The following is an 18,759-nucleotide window of genomic DNA, read 5'->3' as shown; positions in this document are numbered from 1 at the left end:
CGGTCATTATTTTTGAGGTGTGATCGTCATCGCTGTCACCATTACCAGGACCATAGTTATCAAATCTGGCCGGACCAACCGGTTCGATCGGAAAACCGGTGAACTGGACCTTAGACCGGTCCGGATTGACATTTTAATCGGGCAAGCATACGAACCGGTCAAACTTGGAAAATATAATCAAACCCGGCCTAAACCTAGGATCGAACCGGACCGGTTGGCCCGCTGATGTCAGCACGCGCATCACTCAAATTTCAAAAAATTGGAGGATATGCTAAGCGCTGGGTTCAAACTTGAGTCCTTGAAGTTATAAAGGACCCTGCAACCACTAGACCCATGGTTCTGAAAACCAGACCGGACCGATCGGTCAAACCGGTTCAACTGGAAACTGGCAATGCAAGCGGTTCGGTCCTCCTTCTATAACCGCTCGAGAGAAAACTGGCAAAAAACTTTCGAATCAGCCAAGAACCGGCCGGTTGGGCCGGACCGATAACCGGCCGGTTCCCCCAAAACGACGCCGTTTTTTAACTTGTTTAAAAAAAAAAAAAAGAAAACCCGATCCAGAGACCAGAACCCCCCCTCCCATTCAGCCATTCATTCATCTGAAGCGAAGGAACCCTATCCCTCTGAAGTAAAGGAACCCCGAACCCTAGCCCTCATCGTCGCCGCCGTCCTCAGCACCGCCGCTTCTTCCTTGAACCCAGGTGAGTGCTCCTCATCTTCATCTTCTTTGAATTTCTTCTTCAATTTTTGTTCCATATTTCTTCAATTCTTCTAGGGTCTTGGCTTGAAGTTTGGTTCTTTAATTCTTCTTCTTCGGTCTTCCGTCTTCGTTCTCGTTCTTTGGTCTTCTTTGTATGTATGGTTCTGATTACTGTGGAAATTCCGAAATTTGTATGTATGGATTGGTTGCTAATGCTGGAAAGTGGAAACTGTTACTCTGTTTTAGTGTTTTGTTGTTTTTGTATGTATATATGGATTGCTAATGCTGGAAATTTGTTTTAGTGTTTTGCTATTTTTGTAACTGTTACTCTGTTTTAGTCCAGAACACCTAATATGCTGGAAACTTACTATGTTATGTAACTGTTACTCTGTTTTAGTGTTTTGTTATTTTATTAATGCTGGAAACTTACTCTGTTTTACGATATTGTTGAATACTGTAGGCTGAATTTGGGTTCTGGCTCTACTGTGCTATTGCTGCTTTGTGTTTTTGTAAAATTTGTAGATGATTATTTGATTATTCAGCTCAGGGTTGTGTGTTTTGTGTTTTTTGTGTTTTAGATTACATAGAAAAAAACCAATTACTTGAAACACTTGTACACAAACATGCCTAGAAAAAACAATTGCAATATTGAACAAATTGTTGTTGTGTTATGTAATTTTGTGACTTAATTATGCTCAGATTTTGTGACAAAATCTCTCCTACTCACCCCTTTTGTCCTCATCAGAATGCATAACATGTTGCCTGTACATAGTGTTTTTAGTCCTCTAACCTGAGTGCCTAGCTTTGGAACTGGTTCCCTAAATAGAGTATTTGGTGATTAATTTGTATGTGTGGAATTCGAGCCACCTTGTACCACTCCTTCCCACTATTTGGTTTAAAAGTCTTGGAGTCAGCAAAGGGCATTCTTGGACACAAAGTTGATTAAGGGTGGAAGGAAGTTCTTCATCAGGCAAGGAATAAAGGACATCACAGCAATGAATTTCAAGTGTATGAAGAGCATTCAGATATTGGAACCTCTGTAGTTTAGCTTCTTGAGACACTTCAATGTGCTTATGCGCAGTGAGCTTATATTGGGAGGAAGTATCATGTCCTCTGAAAATGAATCCACCATCGGCATGATTTCTGAATCAAAATCCCAACTCTCTCAGCGAATTGAATTGAATCAACCAGGCTTTCCTCTTCTTTTTCTTTTAGTTGATTCTTAATTTTTCTAATAGATGTAACTTTCTGAATCAAGTGGATCAGATCATGTACCTTTTTTATTTGGGATATTTTAGGAGATGCATTAGAAGAGCTATTTTGTTATTATGTTTGCTATAATAATATTCACATGTTGTGTATGCTTGTGATTGTTCGGTGTTTACATTTTCTTTCCAAATCACTTGCTGTGGTTGTTCTTTGATGTAAGGCTTTGTATTTGTGTTTGTATTTGTGTGTGTGAGAATATGTGATAATGTTGAATGCTATTGCATCTAATAGGAGTTCTTGGAATGTCCTCATCTTTGGTCCTTTATAATTTATTTATTATTTTATTTTAAAACGATTTTTCTGGTTGGACCACCGGTTAAACCGATTGACCAATGAACCAGTGAACCAGTGACTAGAGCGGTTTGATGACCGGTCCGATTTTCAGAACCTTGACTAGACCAAGTTTGTTCTTTGTAATATATTGTCTTTTTTATAAATATATTACTAACTATTAGACATATTCTAATTAATAACTTTATGTATTAACTCTTTTGGTCATGCAAATTTAAGATATTTTTTATCTCTTTATTCTAATAAATAGCATTCATATTAATTTAATTTATGTTTTATTTTATATTTACTCTTTCTTAAATTAATTATTTTTTAATGATATATAATTATTAAAATAAACATTAAACTTTGTTAAATATCTATAAATTAAAAAAGATAAGCAAAAACTTTTCATTAATCATAACATATTTTTGTTATTGATAATTATATGACATCTATTAGTATTAATATTTTTTAACATATATTTGAATAATGTAATAGATACTAATTGATTAATGAATTAGAAAAAAAGTTAATTTAATATAGAAAATTAAATTTTATACAATTATTTAATTATGACCGGGTCAACCGGTTTAACCTGTGATGCACCGGTTGAACCAGCGACCCAATGATCTAGTAATTTGGCCGGGTTGATTGTTGGTTCGGTTCTGATAACTATGACTAGGACTCTTCTGGCCCTGCTAATCATCTCATCTGTTTTGGTTCAAAAGTTCAGTTATCTTCTAAATTTTTGCTTTCAACAATTCATTGATAACTAATAGTTCGGTTGTAGTGGGAGGAGGAGAAGGTGAATTGCTTTGCTTTTTCGCCATTGATTATAACCTGCAAAAAAGGATAAATAATCAGATCGAAAAAATGATAGTGGACTTAAGTAAACTCAGTCCCACGGTGGGTGCCAAATATTCTTGCGTGGTAGACCTTGAATGGTATATAGCTCGTTCTGTCCAAGGTTGGGCTTGCCTTCGCCTCAGACAGATGAGGTATACGTCGACTTCAAGAGGAACGGGAGTGGCAGACACTTGCAAAGGCACTCCGACACTCAAGTTAGTAAGAGTAAAAAATGAGTATAATGTAATTTAGAGTGAATAGTAATACCTTTTAAATAGTTAGAGTTTTATATTTATAAAGTGTTACTCTTCAGAATGGTTGAGATCTTTTTCTGGTCTTTTGGTAACCAACCTTCGTCTGCTTTTGAGTGGGTTATTAAGGACGAGATTCTCTCTAGTTGAAGATAAATCATGTTTATTATTATATTTGAATTCTGATTGATAGGCATAAATGGGCCGGTTTATGACTACCGGATCATAACCAATAGGGTTGGCAGGAGTTTCTCACTGAGTTTTCTAACATGTCCAAACTGATGGTGCAATCTTACAAGGCCGCTCGAAAGCAAGCATACGAAAATAAAAAAGCTTGGACAAAGTGCCAAGAAAGAGGGGGTATGATGCTTCAGAATCTCGAAGAAGATATGGGGTTGCCGATAAGGATGATGAATCTGGATTTGAGTAAAACATTTCTGATGATTGACTTATTTGAATTCTGGTTCTGTTTGGTTCATTTTGGTACTTTGTAGGCTGTTTGGATACTCTAGACCTCTGTTTTGTTAAACTCTTGGATATTTTGGTTTTGGTTATATTTGTGTGTGTTCCATTGTCACTTTTTGCAGGTTCCCCTTTGATGACAAAAGGGGGAGGAAAGCTGGAAAAATTGAAAAGTTGAAAGAAACAGGGGCTGAAATCTTTTGTGATTCATGATCACCCCTGTACACAAACTATTTGTTCCAATAATTATGATCTGTTTTGTTGAAATGGTTGCTGTATTTGGAACTTAGTTGTTGATAATCCCTTTATGTTCTGAAATGTGAATGAATGATGGATAATTTTTTTTTGATTTGATATGATTATGTTTGATTAAAAATGTTTTTCTTGCTGTAAACTTATAATTATTTTGCTCTGATATGATGGCTGGAAAATGTTGTTTATTTAATCAAATGATTTGGCAGCAAATTCTTGGGAATTATCAAATGTGTCTTTTGTTTTTATGTACTCTGTACTCAAAACATTTTTTATTGATATTGAGCAGAAAATCATTTATATGATAACAAGTCAAGTTGTGTTTATCATGTTATTTCTGCTCATAAATCAATCCATTCAACATCTCAAAATACCATATGTTGAAAACATGGTGGCTATAGGCTTGATAAAATATGTTACAAGTATTGCATCCCTTGGTAAAGTGCCATATATTTAGGGGGAGCTATGTAACATTTGAAAAGAGGGAGGATTCTAAATCTTCAAAAGGGAGTATTCTAAACTCTACTCTTTTCATTTCAATTTTTAATAATGTTTGTCATCAAGGGGGAGATTGATGAGTTTGGAAAACTCAAAATTAAATTGATGATGATCAAACATTATTAACTTAATTAGTTACAAAATTATTAAATTGAATTTTAATTCATATTTGCTAATTAATAATTTTGTTACTTGCAGATCTCATTATTGGGCCGAAAGAAAGAAAAATTAGCAAGCCCAATATATTGAAGAAATTCAGTCTTGGTTACAAAAATGATTTAAAGATTGTGGCTGAATTATTATTTCATTAGTTGGGCCAGATTTTGGTTAACAAAGCCCAAATTAAAATTCTGTACTAGACCAACAAGGGATTGGCCCGAATTGAAAAGAAAGAAGCGAAATATGCATGCTTTGTTCGGTTACCTCTCTCCCTCTTTTGATGGAATTCAAATTTTATGAAATATCTTTAAATGCCTTGGTAAATAAAACTCTGAAATTGATTTGATGGCATTTAATGAAGCTTTGCACGTTGCAAGGCAAAAGCATGGGAAGTTGATTTTTAATTGATTATAATTGATAACACTCATTACTTCCAAAGTTTTTCTTCTCTCTTCTCTCTCATCTCTCTTCTTGCTTTCGGTCACTTCACAGAGAAAACATGGAAGCTATCACAAGCTATCAGAAGTAAAAAGAAGAAGCTAGAAGCAAGCATGAAGCCGTGATGATGATGGCGGTAAGAAAAAAAAAATCTAAGGTATGGAGTGGCTAAGATCTTTACCACAAAAGGTAAGATGTGGTGAAGTAATTTCAAGCTCTCCATAACCAAAAATGGTGGAGATCCACTTCGGTCAGAGGAAGAAGATCCTTGGAGGGATGGCTTGTCTCAACTTTTGATCAATCACCACAGGAGGTAGCTACTATAGCTACGTGGGGGAAGAGGCAGAAGTTAGAGCAGAAGAAGCTGTCATCATCAAGAACTCATCAAGGGCTAGGAATCCTTCTTGGAGTGCAAGTCAAGATGGAAGGCCCGGATTGATGAAGCTTGGTGTAAAGGAAAGACACAGAGGTAATTGCATGTTGGTTATAGCATTCGGTTTCCTCTCCTCTCTCTCTGGCCGAACTGGTTTGCATAAAGAAGAAGAAGTTGGCTTGGTTCAAGAGCTTCAACCTTGGAGGGTTCCCCTTCTAAAAATAAGGGAGAACAGCCAAGGCTTGAAGTAAGGAAAAGAGTGAAAGCACAGTGTTCCTATAGCTACCCAAGCTAACAAAAGTTCTTCTCCTTCAATGTTTTCTATTTTGTAATTTTCTATTTAGTTTTGTCTGTCTTGAGTCTCATGGAAAAAGGCAAACAATGAAGTTTGTAAGAAAAAGCCATAGAGTGGAAAAATGCAGAGTGCACAAAATTAAAAGAAAAAGCCATAGATGTCCTTAGAGGTCCTTTGTACATCTATGTTGTGTTTCATGATTCTGTGGGAATCCCCTTGTAAGTTGGGTTAGCACTTAGCCGTTGAAAGTTTGGTAGTGACCAAGTCAAGTTCAGGATTGGGGATTAGATTCTGGACTTGTCCCGGATAGGAAGGGTAGTTCCTAGGGAGAATTGATGTATGTAATCATGATGATTATAGTGAAATTCCATCATTGTTGTGATGGAGACTCGATGTAAGCTGCATTGCACTTAGCAGCTGAACCAGGATACATCTTGGTGTGATTTTCTCTCTCTTCTACTCCATTTCTGTTTTCTGCTACGTAGGAGACAAAACTGAAAAATATCTCTTGGCTGGTTACGAGACAAAAAGAAAAAGTCTCTTAACTAGACACAAGACAAAAAACAAGAAATATCTCCTCAAGTGTTCTGAAAGGACAACAAGTGTTATCAAGCGAAAAGGGACTAAGATTCAACCCCCCTTCTCTTAGCCACTGATAAACCATCAATATATATATATATATAATAAATTTAAAATTTTAAAAATCTATAAACTACATTTAAGATTAGGGTTTGTATTACACAGCCTCTCCCTCAATGATCACTGCCTCTGTCCTCAGACCCTCACCCTCACACCTTCACCCTTACCCTCACCGTCACTAATCTCCACTACTTCAAATGTCACTGCATCGCCGTCTGTCACTACTGAGCCCGAGCCAGAGACCCTCACCCTCAGACCCAAAGTCTTCTTCTTCTTCACTTACTACAAGAAAAACATTGAATATCGTCGGACGTTAGCGGCAGGTTTACGGCATCTTTACCGGCGGATATGGCAATAAATTCGTCGGATAAAAAGGTTACTGTCGGATTTGAAATTCCAGTGGTAAATTCTCCGGTAATAATTGGAGGGAAAACATGAAAAATTGGCATCGAAATTACCGTGGGATTTACCATCGGATTTATTCGTCGGTAAATCTCAAATAATGGAATGCTGTATTTTGGTCATATGTAATGCATTACCGTCAGATTTATCCGACGGTAAACTTGATCTAAATTCAAAATGTGTAGGCCTCTCCCCTTACTTTTGATAACACCCTTCTCTCTGCCTCATTCTCTTCTCTCTTCTCTCTCCCCTGCAACATCCTCCGGCAGCACCTGCGACCACCCTCTGCCAGTGCTGCCGACCTCCATTCTCCTCCAAAGTCTACATCAAATTATCTGGATCATGTTTCATTGCCTCAAACAGAGTTGCTCCATCTGCCTCCACCACCATTGGAAGAGCTGCTGCTGCCGCTTCCTCTGTTGTTGGAGCTGTGTCTCTCCTCCATCATCAGGTAGGTTGCTCTCATCCCTCTCCCTATTCCATAATGTTTTCATTTTTTTAATAAAAAAACCCTAACCCTTTTTTTGCCCTAATCCCCTTTTTTCCAAACAGCATCTCGTCGCTGATTGTTCTTTTTCAGCCTCTGTTAGTTGTTCTTCTTGTTGCTGATTCTTCTTGTTAATTGTTATATTGTTGTTACAAAGATGTTTAGTTCTTGTAGTTATTGAATTTATTTGTTATTATTGTTCTTGATTACTTAAATTTTTTGCTAATAATTATTCAGTTCTCATAGTTATTGTTGTTATGGTTCTTGTTGATTTGTTAGTAATTGTTATTGTTGTTGTCATTGTTCTTGTTGATTTGTTAAATTTTTTGCTAATAATTGTTCAGTTCTTCAAGATCTCTGCTTTGAGCCTTTTTTTTGTTTCTCCGTTGTGTTTGGGAACGTGTCGTTGAGGTACCTTCCTGTGTCGTTTAACCAAGCAATTGGTGCCACAACATCTTTTTTCACTGCCGTTTTTCTCTTCAAGAGGCAGGCTTACTCGAGGTTTGATTTCTCTTTTCTTATTTTGTTTTCTTTCTTTATATATGTTTTCGATGAGATAGTCATTTGAGTTGAAGATAAAATGGAGTAAGATTTGTTAGTAGCTGAGAATCTTCTCTCTTAGTAAGTTATGTTGTTGATGAAAAATAGTAGCTCATATCATTGGGGAAAAGAGGGTGTTTGCCATTTCATAAGTAGCTTGTGTTTCTTGTTAGTTGAAATACACGATTTTTATATCATTGTAGTTTATTAACTATTATGGTTGTTGTCGGTGTTTATAGTGTCTGGTTAAGTTATGGTTCTGTTTGTGCACTCTTTTTGTAGGTAAAAATGACATATTTCATAGTTTCCATAGTGTTTTGCGATCCTTTAATTCAAGTTGCAACTCATCCACTTGATTTCCAGTAATTACTGATAGTAGAATGGCAGGAAACGACATCATGGAGAATGATATAATACAAGTCAGTTTTTGCTTTTATTTTACTTTGGTTTTTTCTCTCTTTTTTTTCTTTTGTTTTTGTGCTTTTATTCCCTAATGGTGATTTACTTCATTATCAAACGGTATTTGATGACATTATGTGATACTGAGTTACGTTAAATTACTTCACTAAATTTGGTTTTGCAATTTTGTTACATGTAGAATCTGAGAACAAGGAGAAAAACATAGTAATGGTTTTTATTTATGTTATCGGTGTGTGCATGTTTTATAAGAAAAGTAATTGGTTTTTCTCTTCTCATGACATTTGATTGTGTACTGCCTGTACAAATGAACAGTTATGTCTTTTTTTATGCTTTGTTACTTTTTGTTTTCAGCTTTCTCATGATTTTGTGATTTGTTTAGGGTGTAGGAGTTTATTCAATTTGATGATCTTGTGATTTGTTGAATTAGAATTGCAAATCATATAGGAATTACTTTTTGGATCTTTAGCTTTTTGATTTGTCATTGTTTAGCTCCAATGTAAGTGGTAGATTCTATTCATGAATGAAGAAGTTTCAAAGTAGAAGAAAAGAGATAAAAAAAAAAAACTTGTTTAGTTCATCTTCTATATTCAAGATTTTTGTTTGTGAACTTTCAACTAAAAATTATAGAAAATATTATAAAAATTTTTAAAACTTTAAATTTTTTTAGGTTATAAATTATTAAATTTAAATATTTAAAATTATATGGTGAATTTTTAAAAAAATTTAAAAGAAAAATCAAAATTTAAGTTTATCGTCGAATTTACCGTCAGTTAAATTCACCGGTAACTATTAATTTAATTATTAATAATAAATCATATATTACCATCAGATTTATCGAGAGAAAATCTGACAGTAACAAGCTCCAGAATTTTATAATTAAAAGTTTATATCTGCTGCTAATTCGTCGGTAATTAGCGGCGGACGAAACAATTCACCAGTAGACAGTTACCGGTGAAGTTTATACCATCAGATTTATTCCGCTGCTAAATCCGACGACTTTCTCGTAGTGACTGCTTCATCCATCACCGCATCGCCATCCGTTCTCTAACCGCGTCGCTGTGAGTCTACACTTCGTCGTTTTAAGTTCTTCTCTTCTTCTTCCACAGTTTTGCACTTGGTCGTCATCGCTGTGAGCCTGAGCATTGCCGTTGCAGCTTCCTATGAGACCGTCACCGCAGCCCTTTTCCTTTGATCGCGTCTCTCTCTCTCTCTCTCTCTCTCTCTCTCTCTCTCTCTCTCTCTCTCTCTCTCTCTCTCTCTCTCTCATTATGCATGACTGAATCTGCAGTTCATGATTGTTGTGAAATTGTGCTGCAATTTTCTTTATATATGTGCACTGTAGTGGGTCTGATTGCAATTTATATATGTTGATTGAGAATTAAAAAACTTTGTGATTGCAGTTTATATATGTCTAATTGCAGTCTTTTATTTTTTGTTTTAAATCATTATCAGTTTTGTTTTTTTTCCATGATGTTGGCATGTTGCTACGTTGATTGAGAATCAGGGCTTTGTTGATTAAGAATCAGAGACCTTGTGATTACAATTTATATATGTCCAATTGCAGTTTTTTTATTTTTTATTTTAAATCATTATTGGCTTTGGTTGTTTTTTTTTCATGATATTGGCATGTTGCTATATTGATTGAGAATCAGAATTTTGTTGATCGAGAATCAAAGACTTTGTGATTGCAATTTATATATGTCCAATTTTAGTTTTTTATTTATCATTTTAAATCGTTATCGGCTTTAGTTTTTGTTTACATGATGTTGGCAGGTTGCTATGTTGATTGAGAATCACAGACTTTGTGATTGCAGTTTATATATGTCTGATTGCAATTTTTATTTTTCATTTTAAATTGTTATCAGCTTTGGTTTCATTTTTTTCATGATGTTGCCATGTTGTTATGTTGATTGAGAATCAGGACTTTGTTGATTGAAAATCAAAGACTTTGTGATTGCAATTTATATATGTTTGATTGCAGCTTTTTTTTTTTATTTTAAATCGTTGTCGGCATTGGTTTCATTTTTTTCATGATGTTGGCATGTTGTTATGTTGATTGAGAATCAGAGACTTTGTGATTATAGTTTATATATGTCTGTGTTTTGTCGATTTTTAGCAAATCGATGGTGGTTAGATTCTAATAGTCTGGGAGCGAAATCTACTCTTTTGCAGGTACCAGTTCTATAAGTGCATCAAAGGTTCTCGAATTAGACGAATATTAAAACGAGAAATAAGTTCGAAAAATACCAAAAAGATAAAAGAAGTATAAAAGAAAGATTCGAAAAATAAATTGACCGAAATTAAAATGGTTTGCATTGAATTTAAACAAAGCGGTAAAATGCTTTCGACTGAATCAAAAGACTTTTGACATAAAAATTAAAAATGCTGAAATGTAAATTGGACAAAGAAATTAAGCATTGCTTGAAAGATAAATTGAACGGAAAAAGTAAAGTTTTATAGAAAATGTAAATGGAAATTTAAAGGCAATGGAAGGAACCTATAGAAATCGAACTCGAATGCAGACTCAGAAATTCGTTGGGGATGTGAGTGTGCTTGAGTGTATTTCTGAAGAAAAGTTCCAACTTTTATTTCCTAAAACTTACTAATATTTATAACACAAATCTATAACCGATCCTTAATTACACAATGCTGCCTTGTATGCGCATTCCTTGGTAACCATTCCCGCTCTTCTGCTAATGAACATTACCAATAAATTCCCAACTCAGAGAAAAACCCTCAACTTCATTCTTCGTGTAACCGTTCAATCCTCAATTTCGAAAGCGTCATTCGATCCTCTATTCGAATCCTTTTCCCGATTCACTAAGGTATCAAAATCGAGAACACGTCAGATAACTTCCATTTAACACTAGTACGTGTATCCTTTCGATTTATGCTCCCTTCTTAACATCTCTCCAACATTTCGAATTAGCTTATCCTTTCGAAAATATTTCTTGACTAACAGTCTGATTGCAGTTTTGTATTTTTCATTTTAAATTGTTATCGACTTTGGTTTTCTTTTATGATGTTGGCATGTTAATACTAATTAATTTGTTAATTGCTATACCTTTTGATTTCCAGGTTTAAATATTGACTTTCAGACTTTTAACGATGATGAAGAGTTGAAAAGTGATAAAGAATAAAGATTGAAAACTCATGTTGCAATTTCTTGATTATGGTGTTAAATTTATAATTATCAGACATTAGTTTTTGTTTAAATTTCAAGTTATTTGACATTGTATGAATTTTATATTTATATTTTAATTTATGTATAAATTTCAAGTTTTTATTTTAATTTATGTATAAATTTCAAGTTTTTATCTTAATTTATATATGAATATGTAAAAGTTAAAGTGTTATTTAATTTTTAGAGGGGTGGATATGGGCGAATATGAGCGGGACGAGTCCCCACAGGTGGTAGAGAAGTGAAAGAAAGGCGAGATACAATCAAGTAGAGCAAAATCGACGCCTACCCGCCCACTGTCAACCCTAATAACCAAAAACAAAAGTAGCCATACATTAATTAAATTAAAACGGGTTAGTTTTCTTTTCACTTTTTTTTGGAGTGTTCACGTAATCTCGTTGCGTTGTTTTTTATGCTGTATTTATTTATAAGCATGAGATACTGAAATAAAAATATAAATACACAAAATTATATTTTACATATAAGACAAAAACAAAAACATAGTATCTAAAAATATTAAATTAATATATTTTGTGTCTTTTTTAATAAAAAAAATTACAAAAATACTAACAAAAAATATAACATATTTTCTTATTATGATTCTCATTAATTTTTTGAAATTATATTTTTTATCAATTTTTTATTAAAAATAAAAATAAATTAAATTTTTATAATTTATTTTAGTTTATTATTAAATAAAATATAAAAATATTAACTTTTATATTTCTATCTCTTATATTTTATTTTTAATATTTTGTATTAATATGTTCTCAGAATCAAAAAGAGGCTTAGGTATGCAATTATGCCTGCTCTTTCAGGAAAACTTAACATCGCTGTCGTTATTACCTACTACTATCATTCATAACTTTTTTAATGGGAGGACAAGAGACAAATTAAAATATTTAGCAAATAACTATAATTACGATTCTATCCCTGCCCCGCTGCCCCACACCCACTAAGAGCACATGGGTAATGAATATTGAATGATGAAGATGAAGAACAAGTGCGAACGCTAGCCAGCTAAAACAGACAAACATGTTACTCACTCAAAAGAAAAGACCAAATAGATATTATTTGCACTCCTCTAAAGGGGTGGGTAACAGATTCAGTTGCCATCCCATAATCTGGTGATTCCTTCTGTCCCCACTTTACCAAAACCAAACCAACAAAAATATCTTTAGCATAAATATCATCATTTTATTATACTGATGAATTTAACTAATTCAGTTCAACACAATCCTATGTAATTACAATGAGTTTTTCTATTTACCCCTCCTACGCTGTAATCAGGACCCATGTAAAAAAGTTAAAAAAGAGCAGGTACTATAAATAAATATATATAATATAAAATAAATATTAATTTTAATACAATTTTATAATTATATAAATATTAAGATATGCAATAATATAAAAAAATCAAGGGCAACATAAATTAATACTGACCATATATTTACGTGGATATGTGCAACTAATATATGAAAAATGCTTTTTAGATTACATTTTAACTTTCGTTTTTAACTTGTAGATCAATAAATTAAATATGAATTTTTAGAAATTTTTTAATATTATATATATCTTAAGATAAAATATCATATATTTAAAATTGGAAGAAGGGGGAGAAAGCCTATATACGCCGCTCCAGGCCTCCACTAGGTCATCAAATAATGGAGGGGACTCGCATACATATTATAACTATATAAATAAATAAATAAATAAATAAATAAAAAGAAGAAGGACTCACGTGTATTATTTTTTTTTTTCTTTTTTTTTTCTTTCTTTCCGTAACTCTATATATTTTTACTCTGTATGTGAGCAAATACCTCAAATAATTGGCTGTAATTGTTCAAGTAAGAATGAAAACGGTAATCTAATGAACTAAGGGTAAACAATTTGTATAGCAAAATGGGTAATATGGTAATTTGCAGGCAAGCAAAGATTTCTACAGACGAATTCGATTTTATTTTTAAATTTAAAAAGAAATGAATTTAGTAGCATGAATTATACTTTTTTTTTTCTAAAGGTAAAATTTTGGAGCGAATCCTATTTTTTTATCTTTTATTTTATTAGCAATATTGCAGGATTTGTCCCCTGCAGATTTAGACATTTAGTTTTGACAAAAAAGTTTTCAGAGGATTTGTTTCACAAAATGCCCCTGATAGATTTGTTTTTAACAAATGGCCCCATGCATGAAGCACCATAACACGCATTAGTAGATAAATAAAAAAGTGATGAACCGATTCTTCAATTTCTTTTTTTTTTTTTTCTTTTGATGGTTAAATGTTTTACTAGAATGAAATGATGAATAGTGAAACTGCTTTTAACTCAAATTTTTGTGCTTTCCAATTTAAAAATTTTAAAACTAAATTAAATTAAAGCTCTTCTAATTATTACACTCTTAGTTCCATCTTATTTGAGAAGAGTAGCATAGGAACACACAGTGAAATCCACTCTTTTAGTTCCATCTTATTTTGGAAGAGTAGCATAGGAACAGAGAGTGAAATCAGTTCCTATCAGCTCCCGTTAAAAACAAAAAATGCTTTTCATTATAGTCCATGTTGTCTAATTTTGCATTATACACGCACTTTTTCTTTTCTTTCCCCTCACTTTTCCACTAATTCAAACAGTAACAAATTGGTGAAAATCCATGAATCTTTTACATTATATCTATCCAATTAAACTGTTGCTGTGTGGTTTCTGAAGCAAACATTGAAAGAAATTATAAAAAAAAAAAAAGAAGAATTACAAATTTAATCTTACTTTTTAACAGAAACGTTGAGAAGTATGAGAGTCATTTGAAGGCGGTATCTGGAAATGCCAAAGCCTGCCAACACCTCTCACCAGATACTTCCTACAAAGAAACTCCTCAGCATAAACCTTCTCCACCCTCCGATCAACATCGTGAAGGAACACGTGCGTCACACCGGATCCTTTTCTCCCTCTCGCCATGACCGCCACAGAGTACACCGCCGCCATCCTCCCCGGCGCGTCCGGGAAGTATCCGCGAGGCGCGTCGATCATCACCAGATCCCACTCCGTCTCATACACCTGATCGGGGAGGTTGTGAAGAGCCAGCTCGCACTCAACATTGTCACGTAAGTGGGCCCCCGCCGGGCCGCAGGTGGGCTCGGAGCGGTAAGACAAGAGCAGTTGGTCCGCGTCCCTTAGGCGCGTGCGATACCGGACAGTGTGGGCCCGCAGGGACGGGGCATCCTTGAGTACGGTTTGAACCCATTTAGGATCCTCTTCCAGGAAGAGAGTTGTTCCGCCCGGGTTCAGGGAGGCCCACATGAGGGAGTCGTGACCCAGACCGAAGACCAGGAAGTTGCATGGCCGGCCCATTGATTTGAGGACGTCGAAGCTGATCTTGATCTCTGCAAGAGATTGTTGCGGGACAATGCGTGACGTGGCGTAGTGGAGTATGGCCTTCAGCTGGATCGTCGTTGGGTTGTAGTCTTCCTGGACTCGGGCCTGGGCTTTGGGCATTTCACCGTAGATTGGTTCCGTCGGGCATATTAAGGAGGAGTCGGAGGTTAGGATCATTACGACTATGAAGACTGCAGCTCCGACCAGGCCCACTATGGCCAGGCCTAGGAACCACCTTCTCTCTGGTAGAGAATTCCTGTTATTTCTCATCCTTTCTAGATTTAATTTTGTTTTTTTTTTTATATAAAAAGATATTCCTCTTTCTCCCTCTCAAGGTTACATATGTATTAAGATGTGAATAATGTAGAGTGGGAGCAAAGTGGTAAAGGCGTGTTTGTGTGAAACAAAGAAGGAAAGAGGTTAATTAGTGTGTTCAGGAAGAGGAAGTGGAGGAATAATTTGGTGAGGGAAGGTGGGGAGGGTGGTTTGATTTTGTCAAAACTCAAATGTTCAGATGGGATTGGAAAGGAGGGACTTGGCAACGCAAAAAGATATGTAAGATTGTAAGAGAGTATTTTGGACATAAACAAAATAAAAAACTTCTATTAAAAAGATTTATGCCATGACAAAAATAATTATAAAAAATAAAAAAATTAATTAATTATTAAAACATAATATTAATTTGACAGTGAAAATAACAATCAACATTTAGATCATGTTATGGTCTTAACTTATAAGCATTATGAAAGTGCACATGAGAAAGTTGTGATATTTTTATGGATTCATTTTGAATATATGGATATATAATATATTGATGAGTGTCACCTAGTCATGTAATGTGTAAGGGGTAAAATATAGAATACGGAAGACCCAAATCGAATCGGAGAAAATCTGGAAAATATCAGTTAAATTAAAGAGAAATAAAACAAATAATTTCATATACATAATTATGCCAATAAATAATTTTTTATATGATTGATTATATTAACACTTTTCTTATTTATAGTAAACTAGTGTATGTTTCCGTACTCAGTACGGGATAATACATAAAATTAGTGACAGACATATCAGAAGTGATTGGAGGTCTCGAACTCCCTAATTTTTTTAAAAAAAGTTAATAGTAATAAGTTATTAAGTATGATTTAATTTTTTAAAAAATTTATTTAGTATTTAATCTAGTATAAATAAAAGTCAAGTCCAACCTAAATATTAATGATTTCTAATATCTAAAAAGTAAGTAATAATATTAAGAAAATTTTAAAAATATATTATTACTAATACTTTTTACTTAAATAAAATTTTTTAAATTTCATAAAGTGAATTCTTTTTTTCTTGTGACCGTCTTTCTTGATTCATTTGGTATTAATTTTTTCTGTTTTAACTGCTAATACAACTGAGAGATTTCTTTCAGCTATGAATATTGTGAAAAATAACTCAGAAACAAAATGAAAGATGAATTTTTTGCTAATTGTCGTTTAATTATATTGAAAAGAAAACTGCTAAAAAATTTGACACAAATTCTATTATCGATGAATTTTATAATATAGAGAATCGACCACTTCGTTAGTAAAAAGTACACACATATTTTTTTTACTTTAAAATATATTCTCTATCGATATATTTTTATAATACATCTTACATTATATAATTTTTTGCATAATATTTTAATATTATATATGTTATTGGCCCCTATGATAATATTTCTGGATCTATCCCTACATAAAATTATATAAAAAATTTTATTAAAAAATTAAATAAAATATATATAGTAATTATTATTATAAATATTTTACAAAGTTATAATTAAAATCAAACACTCAGATTTTTAATATTAAAATATTAAAAATAATTAATATTTGTCTTAATCAATTTGAGTTTGTTGAGTGATCATCTCACTCGTCCGCTTAAACAACTATTAGGAGTTAGAATCTCGCCTTGTGTGTGTAGCAATCTATTGACTAGTGGTAAACCTTTAATAAATGGAGTATCAATATGTAGTTAGGCTTGGCAAGAGTACCCGAATACGTGGGTACCCGACCCGTCTATACCCGGTTGGAGAGGGTAATAACTTGACCCGAGTCGGGGCAGATTTTGTTCAGGAAGGGCATGATCGGGTTTATGGTGTACCCGCTCCAGATATATACATATAAACACATTTTTAGGAATTAGGATTTGCATCACATCACAAATTCAGTGATTCACAACTTCAATCCATACTCTATATCCATGCAAGAGAAACCAGTCATTCTCACTCAGAGTCTTCTTCTTGTCAGCTTCTTCACAAAAAATCTCATAGCTCCATCATTGTCGTTACTGAGCTCGTCGCTGCCTACCCCTTCACAGCTCATGTCGCCATCGCTGCTTATCCTGTTATCGTCGCTGTTGAGTCCGTCGCCACCTTTCTCTAGGTAAATTCCTCTCTCTCTCTCTTTCTCTCATTGTGAGTCTGTTAAGTTCTTCTCTTCTTCTTCCACAGACTCATTACTTAGTCGCTGTCGCTATGAGCCCGGGCATTGCCGTTGCAGTTTCATCTGAGTCTGTCACCGAATAAAATAAAATTTTTATTCAAGTTGGACCAATTGAAAATAGCTAGACATGCATGAAATCATTTTTGCATGTGATTTCTAAATTTTCTCTCCAAATTTGATCCATGTGGTTGAATATTTTATTATGGCGATCATCGTGGTTTCGTTGCGATACTAATGTGATAAAAGTTGTGGTAATTTCATAACGAATATATGAGACAGACCAGATTATTAAAGTAATAATCAGGGAAATAACATTCAGATATACGCATAAAATTTATAAGATGTGATTATCTCAAAAAAATATATATGTATAGCCCAAGTGGAAGATTGTTAGGAAATTATTATTTCTTAATATATTTATGGGTAATACATATATTAATTATAATCGCAAATTAAGTAATTTCACATTAAATGACTTATATAACGGTGATCTTATTTATTGTCATAAATGTTAAATTAAATAAGTGATTATTACTTTTGATTTGGATAAATGAGATTAAAACCATAGATATTATTTGAATTTTTGGGTTTAATGAGTGTCACACTTAAATATAAATAATGACTTCAGAATTTTTGGTCTCCAACACATCAAACTCGCCTCTATAACTCTTTTTCCACAGTAGAGTTGTGATTCAGCCCTATCAGGGATACAGAAGGTTTTGGTTGACGAAGATAAAAGAATCACAAGAGCCAAGCTCTCTAATCTCAATCATGCTCTAGAATGAAGGGACGCTTCTGCGCTCTCAGTTATATTTCTTAATGATTTAACATGAATGATCTTGAGGTTGAGAAATCCTAAAATTTTCAGATAAAATAGAATTTTTATTCAATCAAATGATGATAAATAATTTTATTAAATTAAATTATATTAATGTGATCATTGGAGGATAAAGAATGCTAGAAAAATAAATAAATAATATTTTAAGAGTATAGAAATATTAAATTATCATTTCAATTTACTTTTTAATCAACAACAATAAATATATTGAATTAATTAAATTTTTACAAAAAATTATATATCTAAAATTATTTTATTTTTCAAAAAAATTTTTAACATACAATGGTTCAATGAGGGGTTGACTATTGAGAATTGAATATAATATTTTTAAATTTGTATTTTCAATAAAAAGATGTACTTAATTCTATCCATCTTAAATAATTCTATATTCACTATTACTTATCTAACTAAATAATTTTAACATTGATAGAATATTATTTTTAGATGCAAAAAATTTAAAATATATTTATTCTATTTCAAAAATCAATATTCATATTTAACTTAGGATTTCGAAAAATATGGCAAAAAGTATTACATTTTTTAGTTAAAAAAAAAGTAAAATATCTATAAATATATTTTTGTGCTTTAGCTTTAAATTTTTCAAA

At 33.2% G+C, this 18,759-nt stretch overlaps 1 protein-coding gene and 1 long non-coding RNA gene across 2 annotated transcripts; one reads left to right on the top strand and one right to left on the bottom strand.

Annotated features, from left to right (window-relative positions):
* Positions 1 to 559: 559 nt before the first annotated feature.
* LOC148579181 (uncharacterized) lies at positions 560 to 2,212 on the top strand. Its single transcript, XR_015905402.1, has 2 exons — positions 560 to 701; positions 1,161 to 2,212. It is a non-coding gene; the product is annotated as an uncharacterized LOC148579181 (long non-coding RNA).
* An 11,793-nt stretch (positions 2,213 to 14,005) lies between these two features.
* On the bottom strand, positions 14,006 to 15,495 carry LOC107621576 (arabinogalactan O-methyltransferase 1-like). The gene has a single exon (XM_016323609.3). The coding sequence runs from the start codon at positions 15,116 to 15,118 to the stop codon at positions 14,246 to 14,248; it is 873 nt and encodes a 290-aa protein (XP_016179095.1). The 5' UTR covers positions 15,119 to 15,495; the 3' UTR covers positions 14,006 to 14,245.
* Positions 15,496 to 18,759: the final 3,264 nt, after the last annotated feature.

Source organism: Arachis ipaensis, chromosome B10, assembly GCF_059453495.1.
Source record: "Arachis ipaensis isolate K30076 ecotype BB chromosome B10, ASM5945349v1, whole genome shotgun sequence".
NCBI lineage: Eukaryota > Viridiplantae > Streptophyta > Magnoliopsida > Fabales > Fabaceae > Arachis > Arachis ipaensis.
Note: the sequence above shows the minus strand (reverse complement) of the source record. Positions and strands in the feature narration are given on the sequence as shown.